Raw genomic sequence first — 14,035 nt, forward strand, 5'->3', positions numbered from 1 at the left:
AGTTCTGCTCTATGTCAATGGAACTCCTACAATCCTGAAAAAGTCATGACCATATTATGACCAGAGTTGACTATACAGGCCACACTGGAAGAACTGAAGGGTGTGGTATCAAGAGGCCTAGGTACTACCATTTTTTGACTATGTGCAACCTCAGTTTCCTCAACTAATTCCAGTTTGGGGGAGGATTCAATGAAATAACTAAGGAACTTTATTTGTTGAAATTCTAATCAACAGTAGTAGTAGTATTAACTAAATGAATAGCTACTTAAAATACTGTAGAAAGGGGTTCTGGGCTGTCAAAGCAGCCCTCTTAGGCTTTCCCATATCTATGAGGCTGGTATTTTATCTATAAGAGTCAAGTCTCAGTTATCCATGAGATATGTTTCTTTAACAAATGCTAAATCCCAAAATGGCATTCCCCTGCCACTCAACTCACTGTAGGGCTCCCTTCCCTGCTGGCAACCAGTGTGGGCTCAATGAATACAACCTACAGTTCAATTGTTCTAGAAGAAACCTAAGCCAAATATAATTAGGAAGAAAATTCTATTACCCCCCAAATCACCCTATACATTCCAATCCTGTTAAAATTAATCTTCAGATTACCTGCTCGCTTTAAATAATAATATTCTTAATCATTTTGATCATCAGTATTAATCACAAAGTAATCACAGATCATTAGAGCAAGAAGAAATCTTTGAAGCTCTCTAATTCACCTAACCTTATTTTACAGATGAGGAAACCAAATTTCATTGGGAAGAAGTAGTTTACCCAAAGTCACTCAGTGAATAAACAAAAATTTTCCCACTAGTATAGCAAATGCATAGGAAGTGATTTTTTTCCTGAAGGGTTCAAAGCAACTCACAGCTAATACTTTTAAGTCCAAATAGGTCCCAAGACTACTTACTGTCAATGGTTGAGTCCTCTTTTTTAAGGTGGGCACAAGCCCCTAGCATTTGTCAAGGCCCCCACAGTCCTAGAATAAAATGTTATGATCTGTGAAACCTGCCTATTCACGTGTGCAGTAAGCCAGGTTCAGGCTGAGCTGGCATTTCCTCTGAATATAGCAGTCATTCTCATCTCAGGCTAAACATTCCTTCCACCTCAGGGAGCTTTTAAAAAATATTGATGCCAGGGCCTCACTATGACCAATACAATCACATCTCCCTCAGAGATTCTAAGAATTGTTGTTAGTCTTGTTAAATCCCCAGGTGATTCCACTGTGCAGATAGGACTGAGAACCAGTGGGTTAATTAAAACAATTCAGCCAACCAAGAAAAACATGCATAAAGAGTTTACTGAACTCTTTGAAAACAAAATATATTCTGTTTTAAAGCTACATTTATGCAGTTCTGCTTTCCAAAAGAGGGGATCAAAGTGATATACAGAATCTATAGTTGTAGCATGACCCTCAGGCAAATTCTGGACCCAGTTAGGAAACATACAGTTTGTGGGTATTGAAAGAAAACAGGGAATCCTAGAGCCTCCAACAGGATTTACCAGGAGTAAGATACCAAGTGACTCATACTCCTTGGTCATTGGCTTGATAAGTGATTACTATGAACCTAACATCATCCTGATGTCTACAAAGTATACAAGTCTATCATGGCACATTATCCTCATTAACACATTAGTAGGATAGATGATGGTAGAGCCTCAATGTATTCTGCACTGATTGACCAGGCATATACAAAAATTAGCGGGCTCCAACTCCAAAAGAGGGAATCTGGTGAGATGTTAGAGGAACAAGTATCCATCATATTGAACATTTATTTGAATCATCAACTTGAATGATACTTATTCAGTTTTTGATAGATGCAATGCTAGAAAAGTGCCAATCTGTGTCATGGCATAAAGAAAAAATAATTAACCCCTCTCCAAAAAAAAGCTAAAATGGGCCAACCAAATAAAATAAAGTTTCACTGATGCAGTGTTAGAAGGGACTGTTAATTTGTTGCACAGTATAAAGAAAAATTTTTAAATCCATAGAAAAAAATGAGAATAATGGACCAAACAAACAAAATAAAATTTAACAAGTTTGGTTGAAAAGGCCACTTTCATGAGAAAATAGAGGACTGGACTAGACAGCAAAGTGTTTGAGCCTATAACCCAAAATACTAATACAATGGCTTTTAATCTTGGCAGCACATTTGAATCACCTTGTGGAGTCTTAAATTTCAAAATTATTTAAAAAGTTGCTGGGGATCTACCCCATGCCAATTAAGTCAGAATCTCTGAGTAGGGACCTGGTATGGGTAGTTAAAAAACTCTCCAACCAATCGGAATATTCAGTGAGGGTTAGAACCAGTACAAGGCTGCATTATTAGATAATTCATAGACAAATCAAAGTCCCTTTGTACTTGATCCTGATCAGGTCACACTTGGAATATCATGATCCATTATGGGCAGCACATTTTTAATGAAATATATAAATATAAGAGTGCTTCAAAAGGAAGAAGAACAACTGTATGAAAACTTCAGTTCCTTCAAAACATTCTTTATTTTAGGCTCCACCAATTCACACTGCTTTTCTCCTTGAAGATCTCAAAGTTTTCATAAGACTAAAGGGAACTCTGATGTATATTTAAGATAAAAGGCAGCATTTTCTTAAATAATTTTGTGCAAAAACTGCTATACAAATGAAAGGTATTAAAAACACTAAAAATTTAAGCAAGTAGCTGAGGAAGCTAGTATGACTTCAGGGAAGACTTACATACCTCTCTCTCCACCTGACTGCATTCAGCTTCACACTAGCTGGGAATGATCAATTCTGACTCCCCCCACCCCCTGCTTTTGAAAAGCAGACTCACTCCATCCTACCAATCTCTCTGACCTTTACTTTCCTCATCTATAAAACCAGGAATAACAATCAGCCCTACATACTTCACAAGGCTGATGTGACACTGAAAATTAGAAAGAGAAAATTCTTTGTAAACTCTTTAGGCCCATGCACTGACAAGGGATTGCCATTACTGGAACATTTCTTGAGCTTTCTCTCTCCTCTAGGCCCTTCCCCCTTCTAGTTTTTCAACTTCATACTTTTGTGCAAGGGTAAAGCACAATAAGCTAAATACTATTGAGAGGTAGACACACCTAGTGACAGGAGACACTCTCTGCAGATATCAGATGAACTAAGCTTTGATCAAGGATTCTTGGAAAGCAGGAGACTCAGTTGGCCTAGAACAAGTTGCAGAGATAGAAATAAGAGCTAGAGAGTCTAAGATTCTCTGTCTCCTTCCCACTTCTTGGGGCAAAGCCACTGGGGCTGGATCCAGATGCTTTGTGAGAAGTCTTCTGAGGAGGCAGTTATTTTGGGATAATAGGCTCAATTCCCAATTGTGTCCCTGTCCAGAGTAAGTACTCCACAGGCCAAGGGGAGCAGAAGCCAAGATGGCAGACAAAGGCTAGGAGGAGGACATGATTTGGCACCATCCCTATGGCTGTGAAAGTGTGCCCTCCAATCACAGTCAAGCACTCTCAATCTGGGCTTCACTACAGGGCAGAAGAGCACTTTACTTGCTGGCTCACTACAGTCACTCAGCTCCCTAGCCACTTAATCACACACATACAAGTGATGAGCAAATCTCAGCCAGGGCCCAAACCCTGGTCGCCAGCCCCACAATTAAACTGGCCTTCCCAATTTGTCTCGCCTTCCCAGTAAAATAAACTATTCATAGACCAACAACATAAAAACAATTGCCCCCAAATTTCATACTGTAGCTGAAATAGGTTCCCTAAGCCACAAACAACACTGGGGCACACTGTGCAAGTAGATGTTGCAGGTTCTGATAATAAATAGAGGCTGTCTCGATAGGGAAAAGCACTCTCAGTTTGTTTCTACTACACTATCACTTCACCTCTTCCCTGTCTCAGCCAAAAATCAGGGTGAAAAAACATTTTTTTTCAGAGCCTACAGACCTCCTTGCACTAAAGTTGGGCTGTGATATGTCTCAGTTAATCTTAAGGAGGAGGAAGTAACTCAAAGGGAGTTGAATCCAGGAGCATTCCAATAAACAACTACCATGGCTGGGAGAAGGCTAAGCTCAGAATGCCTTCTGTGCAAGTGTTTTCTAGACAGGCAGTGAGTATCTTGCTCTTTGTCCTCTCTCCCAAAGCATCTCTCCAAGTCCATTTGGGCTCAAGCCCCCTTTCTCCAAAGGCCTGGTGCCTGGACATTTAAAGGGAGATCTGGAGCTCAGCAGGAGCTGTGATGCAGTGGTTGCTAGGATACCAGCTGAGGGTATTTTCTTGAATCCCCCGGTAGGGAGCTGGAAGCCAAAATTTCTGAGCTGGAATTTTGCCCCTCCTAGTAGCAAAAGGAATCCTCTACCCAAAGGGTTTAGAGAGGGGGGAAAGAAAAGAGGAACTGTATTGGGAAATTTTAGGAAAAATCAGAGACAAAAAGCCCTCTTTTCTTTCTTATCTACCCACTGACAGATGTATCAGGGGAGGGAACAAAAGGAGAATGGGGAAGATAAAGAAAAGAGGCAGGAAAGGGAAGGAAAAAAAGTCAAAATGCAGAGGATTCCATTCCTCTGACTGCATTTTTCATTTTCTCCCACTCTTCTCTTTTTGCATACCCTCACAAGTCTGAATGAGAAATGCCAAACGTTTAGGATTCACAGAAGTAAAAAGTCACACTGCCAACTTTGGTTTTCTACTCCTCAAACTAGCTACTCTAGGGTGGCCTGCCATCTGGTTAGCAACATTCCCTTATTTGCCTAGAGATAAATTAATCTGAAAAATGCTTAGCGATTTTGCCAGTTAAATTACTGATGGAAGGGCTCATTCAAGCTACCCCTTTAGTCTGAGGGGTTTGTGGGGGTTGGTGGGAAGAATGGCAGGGGGAACACCCATCCATCCTATACAAGGAGGCCATTCAGAACTGTGGAACTCAATGCATGCCCTTTTGTTTTTCCTCATTCCTTGCACAAGCAACCTCCATCCACATTCATGAGTGTACACCGCCCCCCCCCCAAGGGTATGCACACATACCCATGAACATACTATCACACAACCTATACACATACATTCCCATAGGATTTCTGCCAAGGGCCTGTTAGGTACCCAGTCCTGAAGGCTGTGGCATTTCATGACACTACTTTGTCATAAACCTGGCTCAAAGACCAGCTTTAGAGAGAACCCTTCTCCCCTCAGGGGAAAAGAAAAAGAAAAAAAATTCCATTGTTGTAGTGGCTTTATCACATAGTTAGGTGAAAAAAATCTCTTAGGTGAAACTTAAATTTTCTCTAGATACCAGCAACCAGCTATTTCTTCCTCCCACCTTCCATTATCCTTTGATTAAAATTTTGTTTTCCTTTTCATTTGTCTTTACAGTTCACCCCCTCTGATTTCAAGTGTCTATGGGCACCAAAAAGCACAGAATGCAAAAACTTGGAGGTCACTTAGTGTAACCATCCCCAAATGCCAATGTTACAGGGAACCCCAAACCCACTGAGAAGGAAAAAAATTTGCCCAAGGTCAAACAGCCACTGAACAGAGAAAACCCAGGTCTTCAGTGCCCAGCCTAGAGCCTTTCCTCACTCTTCAATATTGTCTTAGAACAAAGTGCCCAGTCAAAATATAAACTTACTTTAGATACCACTAGAGCTAGGGGGGAAGGCCGTCTCACTAGATTCTCATTGCAAAGACACAAGTTCTCAGTTCAACTCAGGGGGCCCCCACAAAGGAGTACATAAGTACCAGTGCCAGCAAACTGTCTAGATCATACTCATACCATGGTACGAATCAAATTAAAAAGTCAGCTTCTCGCCCACACCAAGCCAAAGAGAGCAGACCTCAAGACTCAAAACCTCTTCTGATGCCATTAAATAAAACTCTCTGTGTTCTGAGGTCAGGATAACTTCAAGAGTCCCCTTCATAGCCCATATCCTTTCATAATCAGTTCCCAAGAGATTAAACAACAGAACATGGAACTTGAAAGCACAATTCCAGCAGATTTGCACATCACACATGAGCAGCTGCCCACATGGGTGTAGGAGGAACATGTGTGTGGATGTGTATGCGCCCTGATTCATTGCTACATGAGCCAGAAATGGCACTATTTCTAGTCAGGTAAGCAAGGGAATGAGGAAGACTTGCCTACATCAGCAGGTAGGAGAAGGGAGGAAAACAAGTATGCACATTGGCGTCAGAGACATCTTTTTCCTGGCTTTGCCAAGAGCTTTCTCAGCAGAAACAGAAATATAAAAATAATAATAGCAATAATAACAGCAACCACCACCACCATCACCATTGATACAAATATGCAAATATATGGCAAATTAGAATGTTTCTAGCTCATGGTTTCCCCACTCATACCCCATTCCATCCAGACTTTGGGGGGAGGGGAATGGGTTAGTGATGCTCAAAACTCTACTTAGTAAGATACATACTTTCATTGTTATGGAAATATTTTAATTAGAGATACTTCTGGTCTTAAAGAACAAACAAGTAGGCGAACAAAAACCACCACTTTCTCATTAGCACTAGAGCAAGTTCTATTTAAAATGTAGTTCAAGCACATCATTGCAAGTGAGATAACCTGAAAGAGGCATATCCAAATACTATTATTCCCAAGGTGGGTAAAGAGCTGGCTTTTCTTGTTGTTATTGTTTCTTTTTGTTTGTTTGTTTGTTTTTTGAGGCCATACAGAGAATATCCCCAAATTCAAATCCAGGGCTAGTCTTTGGGAAAAGAAACCCAATAAAAGCTCACCAGTGTCTTCTCTTACCAATTCATAACGGTCAGGTAATGCTTTTACATCCCATACCATAATTCCAAAAAAATTGATATTTAATGCTTTAAGAAATATTTTAAAGGTGGCGTCTTTCCAAATTGGAAACTGTGAACCCTTGACAGCAAATTGAAATTCAAAGGACAGTCACCAACTGCCAGCTCAATGCACCCCACCACATCACTTCTCAAATTCTCCCTATTAGAAACTATAGAATCATTTCCCTAAATTCATTCATTCCATCATTTTTTTCTTCTAAACATCCAGTGCAAGACTGTCTTTCCTAAGATGTCAAAAATTCATCATGCTCTTCCCACAAGCCCCCGTTAACCCCAAACAAATCCAAATACAGTCCTGATAGCAAGAGAGAAATTTTGACTAAAATTCCCTCATGGAATTTAAAAATAGTTTTCAAGAAGATGAGTTGACAAGACACCACAAACAGCCAAAGCCACTGTTTAAGGATGCAGAGCTTGTTCCGTGAACGTCACATAAATGGAGAATGCACACACACACACACACACACACACGCACACTTAAATAGAAAGCATTTCTTTATCAACAATTTTACTCAAGCAATAAGCAACTACACTCACAGGCATACTTAAAAGACAAGACACGACAAAAGATTTAGGGAGAGATAATATACCAACGTCATACATATCACAGCGAGGCCATGTTGAAGCTCAAAACGTTTTCCCCCCTGAGTAAGAAAGCTTGCTCTTTCTCTCCCTCTCTTTCCCTGTCTCTGACTGTCTCTCTTGATTTTTTTTTCTCGGTGGTTCTCTGGATGAAATCAAATCGAGAGTTAGCAACAGTTCAGATGGCTGGACTCCATTCAGCGCGTTCCCAGGAAAAACATGAGTATGACATTGACAAGCAGGAGGACTACAATTACGGCAAAAACGACTACAGTTTGCACATCCAGGGTCATGGTGCAATGCAGAACACTGTAGTGTTCCAGGTGGGGGGCCGGCAGATTGGGAGATGTCAGTCTCTGTTCTGTCAGACTGTCCATACAGCCACCATTCTAGAAAGGAAAGGAGGAAGTCGGATGGTTAGGGAAGGGTTGGGTTTGGTGCCCGAGTTTGGTATGGGGGGAGGGGGAGGGGAAAGAGGGGAGCCTGTTTCACCCCTTCTCAGGATTGAGCTGATTTTTCTTCCCTAGCTGAGAAATCTTAGCTTGCGCTGAAGTCGGCAGAGTCCAGCATTCTCTCTCGGGCGCCACGGAAAAGGCAAAATCCTGGCTTTCAAAGGGAAAGGCGGGAGGAACCAGCGCGAGGTTCTCCAGCGCCTGCTCAGTCTATCTGTCCGGCGTGTGTCCGTCCGCCTGCCTGGCTACCGGTCAGTCTCGGTCTTCCCTACTCCCTCTGGTTCGCTTGCTTTCCTATGCTTGCTAGCTCTCTTCGTGGGGCTCCTGGTTGCCAGCCACACCTTACAACCCTGCCTGCTGGCTCTCTCCCTCTCCTTCCCCCAGCCCCCAGCTTGTAGGCTGAGTTTTTATTCACCAAGCGCCTGCAGACGCCTGCGTGAGGCGCAGCACCAGCCGTTGACAGGCCCGCCGGCCAATGGCAGGTGCTATAGCAGCATGGTTTCTCGCTGGGGGGCGGAACTTAGGCTGGCGTGCTAGCGGATAAAACCAATTGGAGGGCTCAAGGCATCTCAAGCAGTCTTGCTCCATTCTCAGGAGCCACCAGCCTCGGTTCCGGTGTGGGGGTGGAGAGCTTATTCTGAGTGGATTGAGGGGGATGTGGGGAGAGAGAGTGGAGGGGCGGAAAAGGACTTGGAAAGAAGAAAGGAGTAGATGGGATAGGATGTGGCAGGAGGGAGGGAGGAGGAAATACGGGGAAGACCCTGTGGAACAAGGGAAAAAGAGAAAGAAAGAAGGGAAGGAGGAAGAAGAGATAGGGGGTAACATTAGAGAAGGGTTGTACTAAGGAAAGAAAAAGGATGGGGAAGAGGGAAAACAAATTTTTTAAATGGGATAGGTAGATGGGGAGGAGCCATGCCTTAGCAGCCACTTTGTTTGGAGCCTGGACAAGAAAGAAGCAAAGGTGCCTTTGGCCCCTGCCTAAATTTTTACAGACAACTCAATTAGGCATACAAACTCAACAAACAAGGATACTCTACAAATTATCCAAAATCCAATTCTACTTGGCTTTTTTCTGATATATCCACACTTGCAGGTCAGATTTCCTTTCCTATTTTGGTTTCTTTAGATGATGGTGGCTTGCACTTTTCCAGCATGCTGGGTAGTATTAAAGGAAGCCTCCATAAAACTTCCAATCTACTTGTAGTCACTGTCCTGCTCTGTGTTTGTGACTCTGTGCCTGAACTAGGGAAAAGCCCTGGACTAGAGACCAGAAGTTTCAGATTTATTCCTAGTACCACCTGAAGCTTGTTGTATGGCTTTTGTGCAACTTCTTTCCCCTCTCTGCCTCCATCTACCTTCTGTCACATGAGGACTTAAACCTATCCGATAATTCAGTGAAATCTCTAAACTCTCACCTCAGAAAAATATCATTTTAATAGATCCCCTAGGCCCTCAAAAACTCAGGACTCCCTTAAACAGAAATTTGTCTAAGGCCTCTTCTTAATCTTACATTGTAAAAGTGAACAGATAGATATTGGTGGAGCGGGTCAAGAAACTGAATTAGCCAGAGACAAAGAAATTAAATTCTGGGACTTCTACCATACTACATACTCTAAGAGGAATGAAAATTGCTTTCAATTCTTTAGAAATCTTTTGAGGCTGGGTCAGTCATACATCTTAACTATATTATTGAAAATTCTGAATGAATGCAGGTCATATACAAAGTGGCCGCTGGCCCTATAAGATATAATAAAACCCAAAGAAGTCCCCACTTTAAAAGTATGAGCTTGACCAGAAATCAAACCTGCAACGTTGGTATATCTGGACAGTGCTCTAACCAAGGTTGCAGGTTTGATTTCTAGTAAAGGCGCATACAAGAATCAAGCAATGAATGCATACATAAGTAAAACAACAAATCAGTGTCTCACTCTCTTCATTCTTCTCTCTCTAAAATAAATCAATAAAAATAAATAAATAAATAAATAAGAGTTTTGGCTCATAACACCACCTATGAATGATTCATGACAAAAAAAATAACCCGGACTTCTATCAAGCTTCTAGATCCAATTATCAATTTATAGAATGGAGGACAGAAAAATATGTTAAACTGCAATCCTGGAATACACATTATACAAAACTATAGGACCAACAACCCACTTCTTAAGCAAATAAATAGGAAGGAAAAGGAGAGACTGGATGACTCATGTGAAACTTGTGCATGTGTATGCATGCACACACATACACACATTTGTGATATTTATGAGACAACTGGAAATTTGAACAGACTGAATATCTGATTATATTAAAGAATTACTATTAATTGTTGTGGCTAGGTTTAACAAAATGGGGAGAATAAATGTAAATCTTTGTGACTTTTGATTTTACAATTGTTTCTTAGAAATGACATGAAAAGCATAAGCAACAAAAAAAACTAGGAAAGCTGGACTTCATCAATATTAAAAATTTTGTACTTCAAAGGACACTATCAAGCGTGTGAAAAGAGAACCCACGGAATGGAAGAAAATATTTGCAATTTATATATCTCATAAGAGACTTGTGTCTAGAATATATAAAGAACTATTACAATCTATATTAATAAAAGGGTAATATGCTAATTAGACCGGGCGACCTTCCAGACGACCTTCCAGATGTCCTTCTGGACAAAGCCACAGTGGCTGCCTGAGGCTCAGGCAAGCTGCAGTTGGCGGCTGCCACTGCCCAGGGATGGCCCGAGGCTCAGAGAAGCTGGGGATGGTGGCTGCGAGCTCAGGCAAGCTGAGGATGGTGTCTGTGAGCTCAGGCAAGCCGGGATTGGTGGCTCCCAGTCACCCAGAACCAGCCCGAGGCTCAGGCAAGCTGCCAATGGAGGCTGCCCAGTGGCTCTAGGCTCACTTAAGGGGTGGTCAGGCCAGCAGGAGAGCCATTAGGGGCATCAGGCTGCCAGGCAGAGGCAGTTAGGGGCGATCAGGCAGGCAAGTAGGCAAGTGGTTAGGAGCCAGTGGTCCTGGATTGGGAGAGGGATGTCCGACTGCCGGTTTAGGCCCAATCCCTGATTGGAGAGGGTGCAGGCCAGGCTGAGGGACACCCCTCTGTGCACAAATTTCATGCACCAGGCCCCCAGTTCATTTATAAAAAGCTAAATGACCAAATTTAAAATTTGGCAATTAAGCTGAATAACATTTCTCCAAAGAAATGGTCAATAAGAACATGCAAATATGCTCAATATTAACCATCAGGAAAATGCAAATCAAATGCAGGAAATGCAAATGCAGGATATTACTACAGCATTACTTGTAATGAGCTATAACTCTACACCCACTAGAATGGCCATATAAAAAAGCTAGATAACAAATGTTGGGGAGGTTGTGGAAACATTAGAACCTTCCTAACACTGCTGGTGGGAATATAATATGGTGAAGCCACTTTGGAAAACAGTCTGACAGTTCCTTAAAAACTGAAACAAAGAGTTAATATTTGAGCCAACAATTCCATTCCCAGGAGAAAAGGAAAGCATGTCCACATAAAAACTTGTACATGAACATTCATAAGAGCATTATTCAATTCACAATGGTCAAATGATGGAAACAACACAAATGCCAATCAAATGGTGAATGGATAAACAAATGTTGTATATCAAAAGGATGGAACTTAGAAAATATTATAAGTAAAAGAAGCCAGACACAAAGGCTTTTATATGATTCCATTTATATAAAGTATCTATATGGTTAGGGTAAATGCTGTTTAATATAGCTTTGTTTCACATTTATATAAATGTTAATGTGCTAGGTTATGATGTAAAAGGTATTTCTTAAAGCAGATAATGATCAAAATAATTTGAAAGCCACTCTTCTAGATTATGTTGAGACAGATACTGGTGATCAGGATGGTGCTATAATGTAAGCAACTAGAATCTTTATCTTTGACTTTAAAAGTACAATCTTATCCTGTCTCCACTGACCTTTCGAACCACTACAGCCTGGCTTTCACCCGCTCCTACCATAGGAAACTAGAACTTCTTGTGAATATAAACAAATTACCAATGTGTTGCTAACTCTCATGGCCAATCTTTATCTTCCCTGATTTCTCTGCCACTTGACTCCCCGGATGCCTTCTTCCTCCCTGAAATGTTCCTTCTGCCTTGGGAACACCAACCACATGGCCTGTCTGGATATATTGTCTTTACTTAATGCCTAGGTTCTTCTTTACCCAGTCATTAAGGCCATGATTTCTCAGGGTTCTTCTAATTTCAGTCCCCCTTTCTTCTCATTCCACACATGCATTGAATGATGGGCCCTTGTATCCCCAAGATTTGAACTACCATCTACATTACACATGATGCTCTTCCTTTCAACAAAGTTACTGGACACCAGTAGGGAACAAAACAGACATAGGCCCTTACCTGCATGGAGCTTGCAACTCTGCTGAGTACCCCAGGTACCTCTCTTCTCTTGAACTCCAGATATTAATAACTGCCTTTTAGATATCTCCTGAATATTTCAGGTGAACCTCACACTTAGTAAGTCCAAAATTGAATTAATTTTCTTCTACCCCTGCCAGTTTCCTCCTTCCCATGAGTTCTCTATCTCTTAGGACACAGAAATATCCAAAACTAAGGAGCTATCTATACATCTTGCCTCTCCCTCACCTTTATGCTAATCATCCAGTCTCCAAGTCCTGATGATTATCTTCCTCTTTAATATCACTCTCATGTGGCCTTTCTCTCTCTCCCTGCTGCCCATAGTCAATTCCTCATCATTTCTGATCTATTACCATTCATTATGTGGTCTCTTGTGCTGCTCTCTGTCCCCAATTCAGCCTCTATTCTCCTGCCCAACTCATCTTTTTCAAAAGCAATTCTGCTCTTATCAATCCTATGGTCACTATTATAGATTGGTTGCTCAGGATCCATGCCACCCTCCTTCTATACCTCCTTATATTGCTGAAAGCTAAAAACAAACAAGCAAACAAACACTAAAACAACTTGTCATTTCTTAGACACTTTTGCATCCAGTGTTCTGGATATGATTAGGTTCTACCAATCAATATGCACATGCACAATACTTAGAAGGAGGTGAAGCAGAGGCCATATTTCTGCTGCTTCTGTTAGCATGAACAGTGGTGGAGGTTTTAGGTTTTCTCCGACGTGTTACCTTTCGGTAGACTCCAGTGTCTGGTCACTGGCTTTGTGCATTTGGGTCAGCATAAAATTGAATACATATACCTTTGTCATTGAAGATCTGGAAGGCATGATGATAGTTAAGGCAGTGGCAGATTCCATAGTTAAGGCAGAGCCAAGGATTCCAAGATGGCTGCAGAGAAGGTAGAAGCTACACTCACCTGCCCCAGTGCCAAACTGAATTACAGCTAAATTACATAGAAATCAACCTGAATAACCAACTGAAGGCTAGCTGAACTGAAATATTATAACCAAGGATTTACATGCCAAAACCGGTTTGGCTCAGTGGATAGAGCGTCAGCCTGCGGACCGAAAGGTCCCAGGTTCGATTCTGGTCAAGGGCATGTACCTTGGTTGTGGGCACATCCCCAGTGGGGGGTGTGTAAGAGGCAGCTTATTGATGTTTCTCTCTCATCGATGTTTCTAACATTCTATCCCTCTCTCTTCCTCTCTGTAAAAAATCAATAAAATATATTTAAAAAAAAAAGAGAGAGAGAGAGACAGAAAGAGGAGCCCACATAGCATCTGGTGGTGAAAATCAGTGGGGATTTAGTCTGCCTGGGAGAGAAGGGAGAGACCCAGCTGTCACCTTCCACGGAATGAGGATTCCTATTGTTACAGAACCAGCCTGGAGAGAGCACTGCTTTGTCCTCCAGCTACTGAGGACACAATTCTGCTGTGCTCAGGTCATGCAAAGGAGTCTGGTGGCTGCACCAAGCAGGAAACTTTGGGGTGTTCTTCTGGATAATCTCTTGGCAGAGACAAGTAATTGAAAAGTGTAACTTTATAAAGGGGACCATTCTTCCCCATCTTGAGTGCACCGCTGTTGCCAACCCCCACCTGTTGAATCACTGGGTCTGCCCTGCCACTTTGTGGTCCTTCCCCTGATGAGTTCAGCCATGCAAGGGGATCAGAGTGATGTACAGAGCTTAGATGTTCAGAGTGTCTCCTGGGAAGTCTTTTGCCTGGGAATCAGACAAGTAGGAGTTAGTTGAGTGGCTACATTGAGGGGGGGAACTCTTATCTCCCTTGT

At 41.9% G+C, this 14,035-nt stretch overlaps 2 protein-coding genes across 6 annotated transcripts in view; both read right to left on the reverse strand.

Annotated features, from left to right (window-relative positions):
• ARHGEF9 (Cdc42 guanine nucleotide exchange factor 9) overlaps positions 1–14,035 on the reverse strand; it is a 387,554-nt gene that overhangs the window by 208,321 nt on the left and 165,198 nt on the right. The window contains exon 1 of one of the 5 annotated variants that reach the window (XM_079764374.1): positions 7,394–7,493. The exons of 3 other annotated variants lie outside the window; for them this stretch is intronic. Coding sequence is in view for 1 of the 2 variants with exons in the window: in XM_079764373.1 (XP_079620499.1) it covers positions 7,387–7,395 (9 nt within the window). In the remaining variant the exon portion in view is untranslated. Of the gene's footprint in view, positions 1–7,386; positions 7,494–14,035 lie in introns of those variants that run through there. One more of the 5 variants, XM_079764373.1, reaches the window with a different exon arrangement.
• On the reverse strand, positions 7,572–7,751 carry LOC307096190 (uncharacterized protein; the record flags this gene model as incomplete). The annotated part of the gene is made up of 1 exon (XM_079765747.1): positions 7,572–7,751. One exon carries the CDS (start codon positions 7,749–7,751, stop codon positions 7,572–7,574), a length of 180 nt encoding a protein of 59 aa, XP_079621873.1.

The sequence above is a fragment of the Cnephaeus nilssonii genome (genome assembly GCF_951640355.1).
Source record: "Cnephaeus nilssonii genome assembly, chromosome: X".
NCBI lineage: Eukaryota > Metazoa > Chordata > Mammalia > Chiroptera > Vespertilionidae > Cnephaeus > Cnephaeus nilssonii.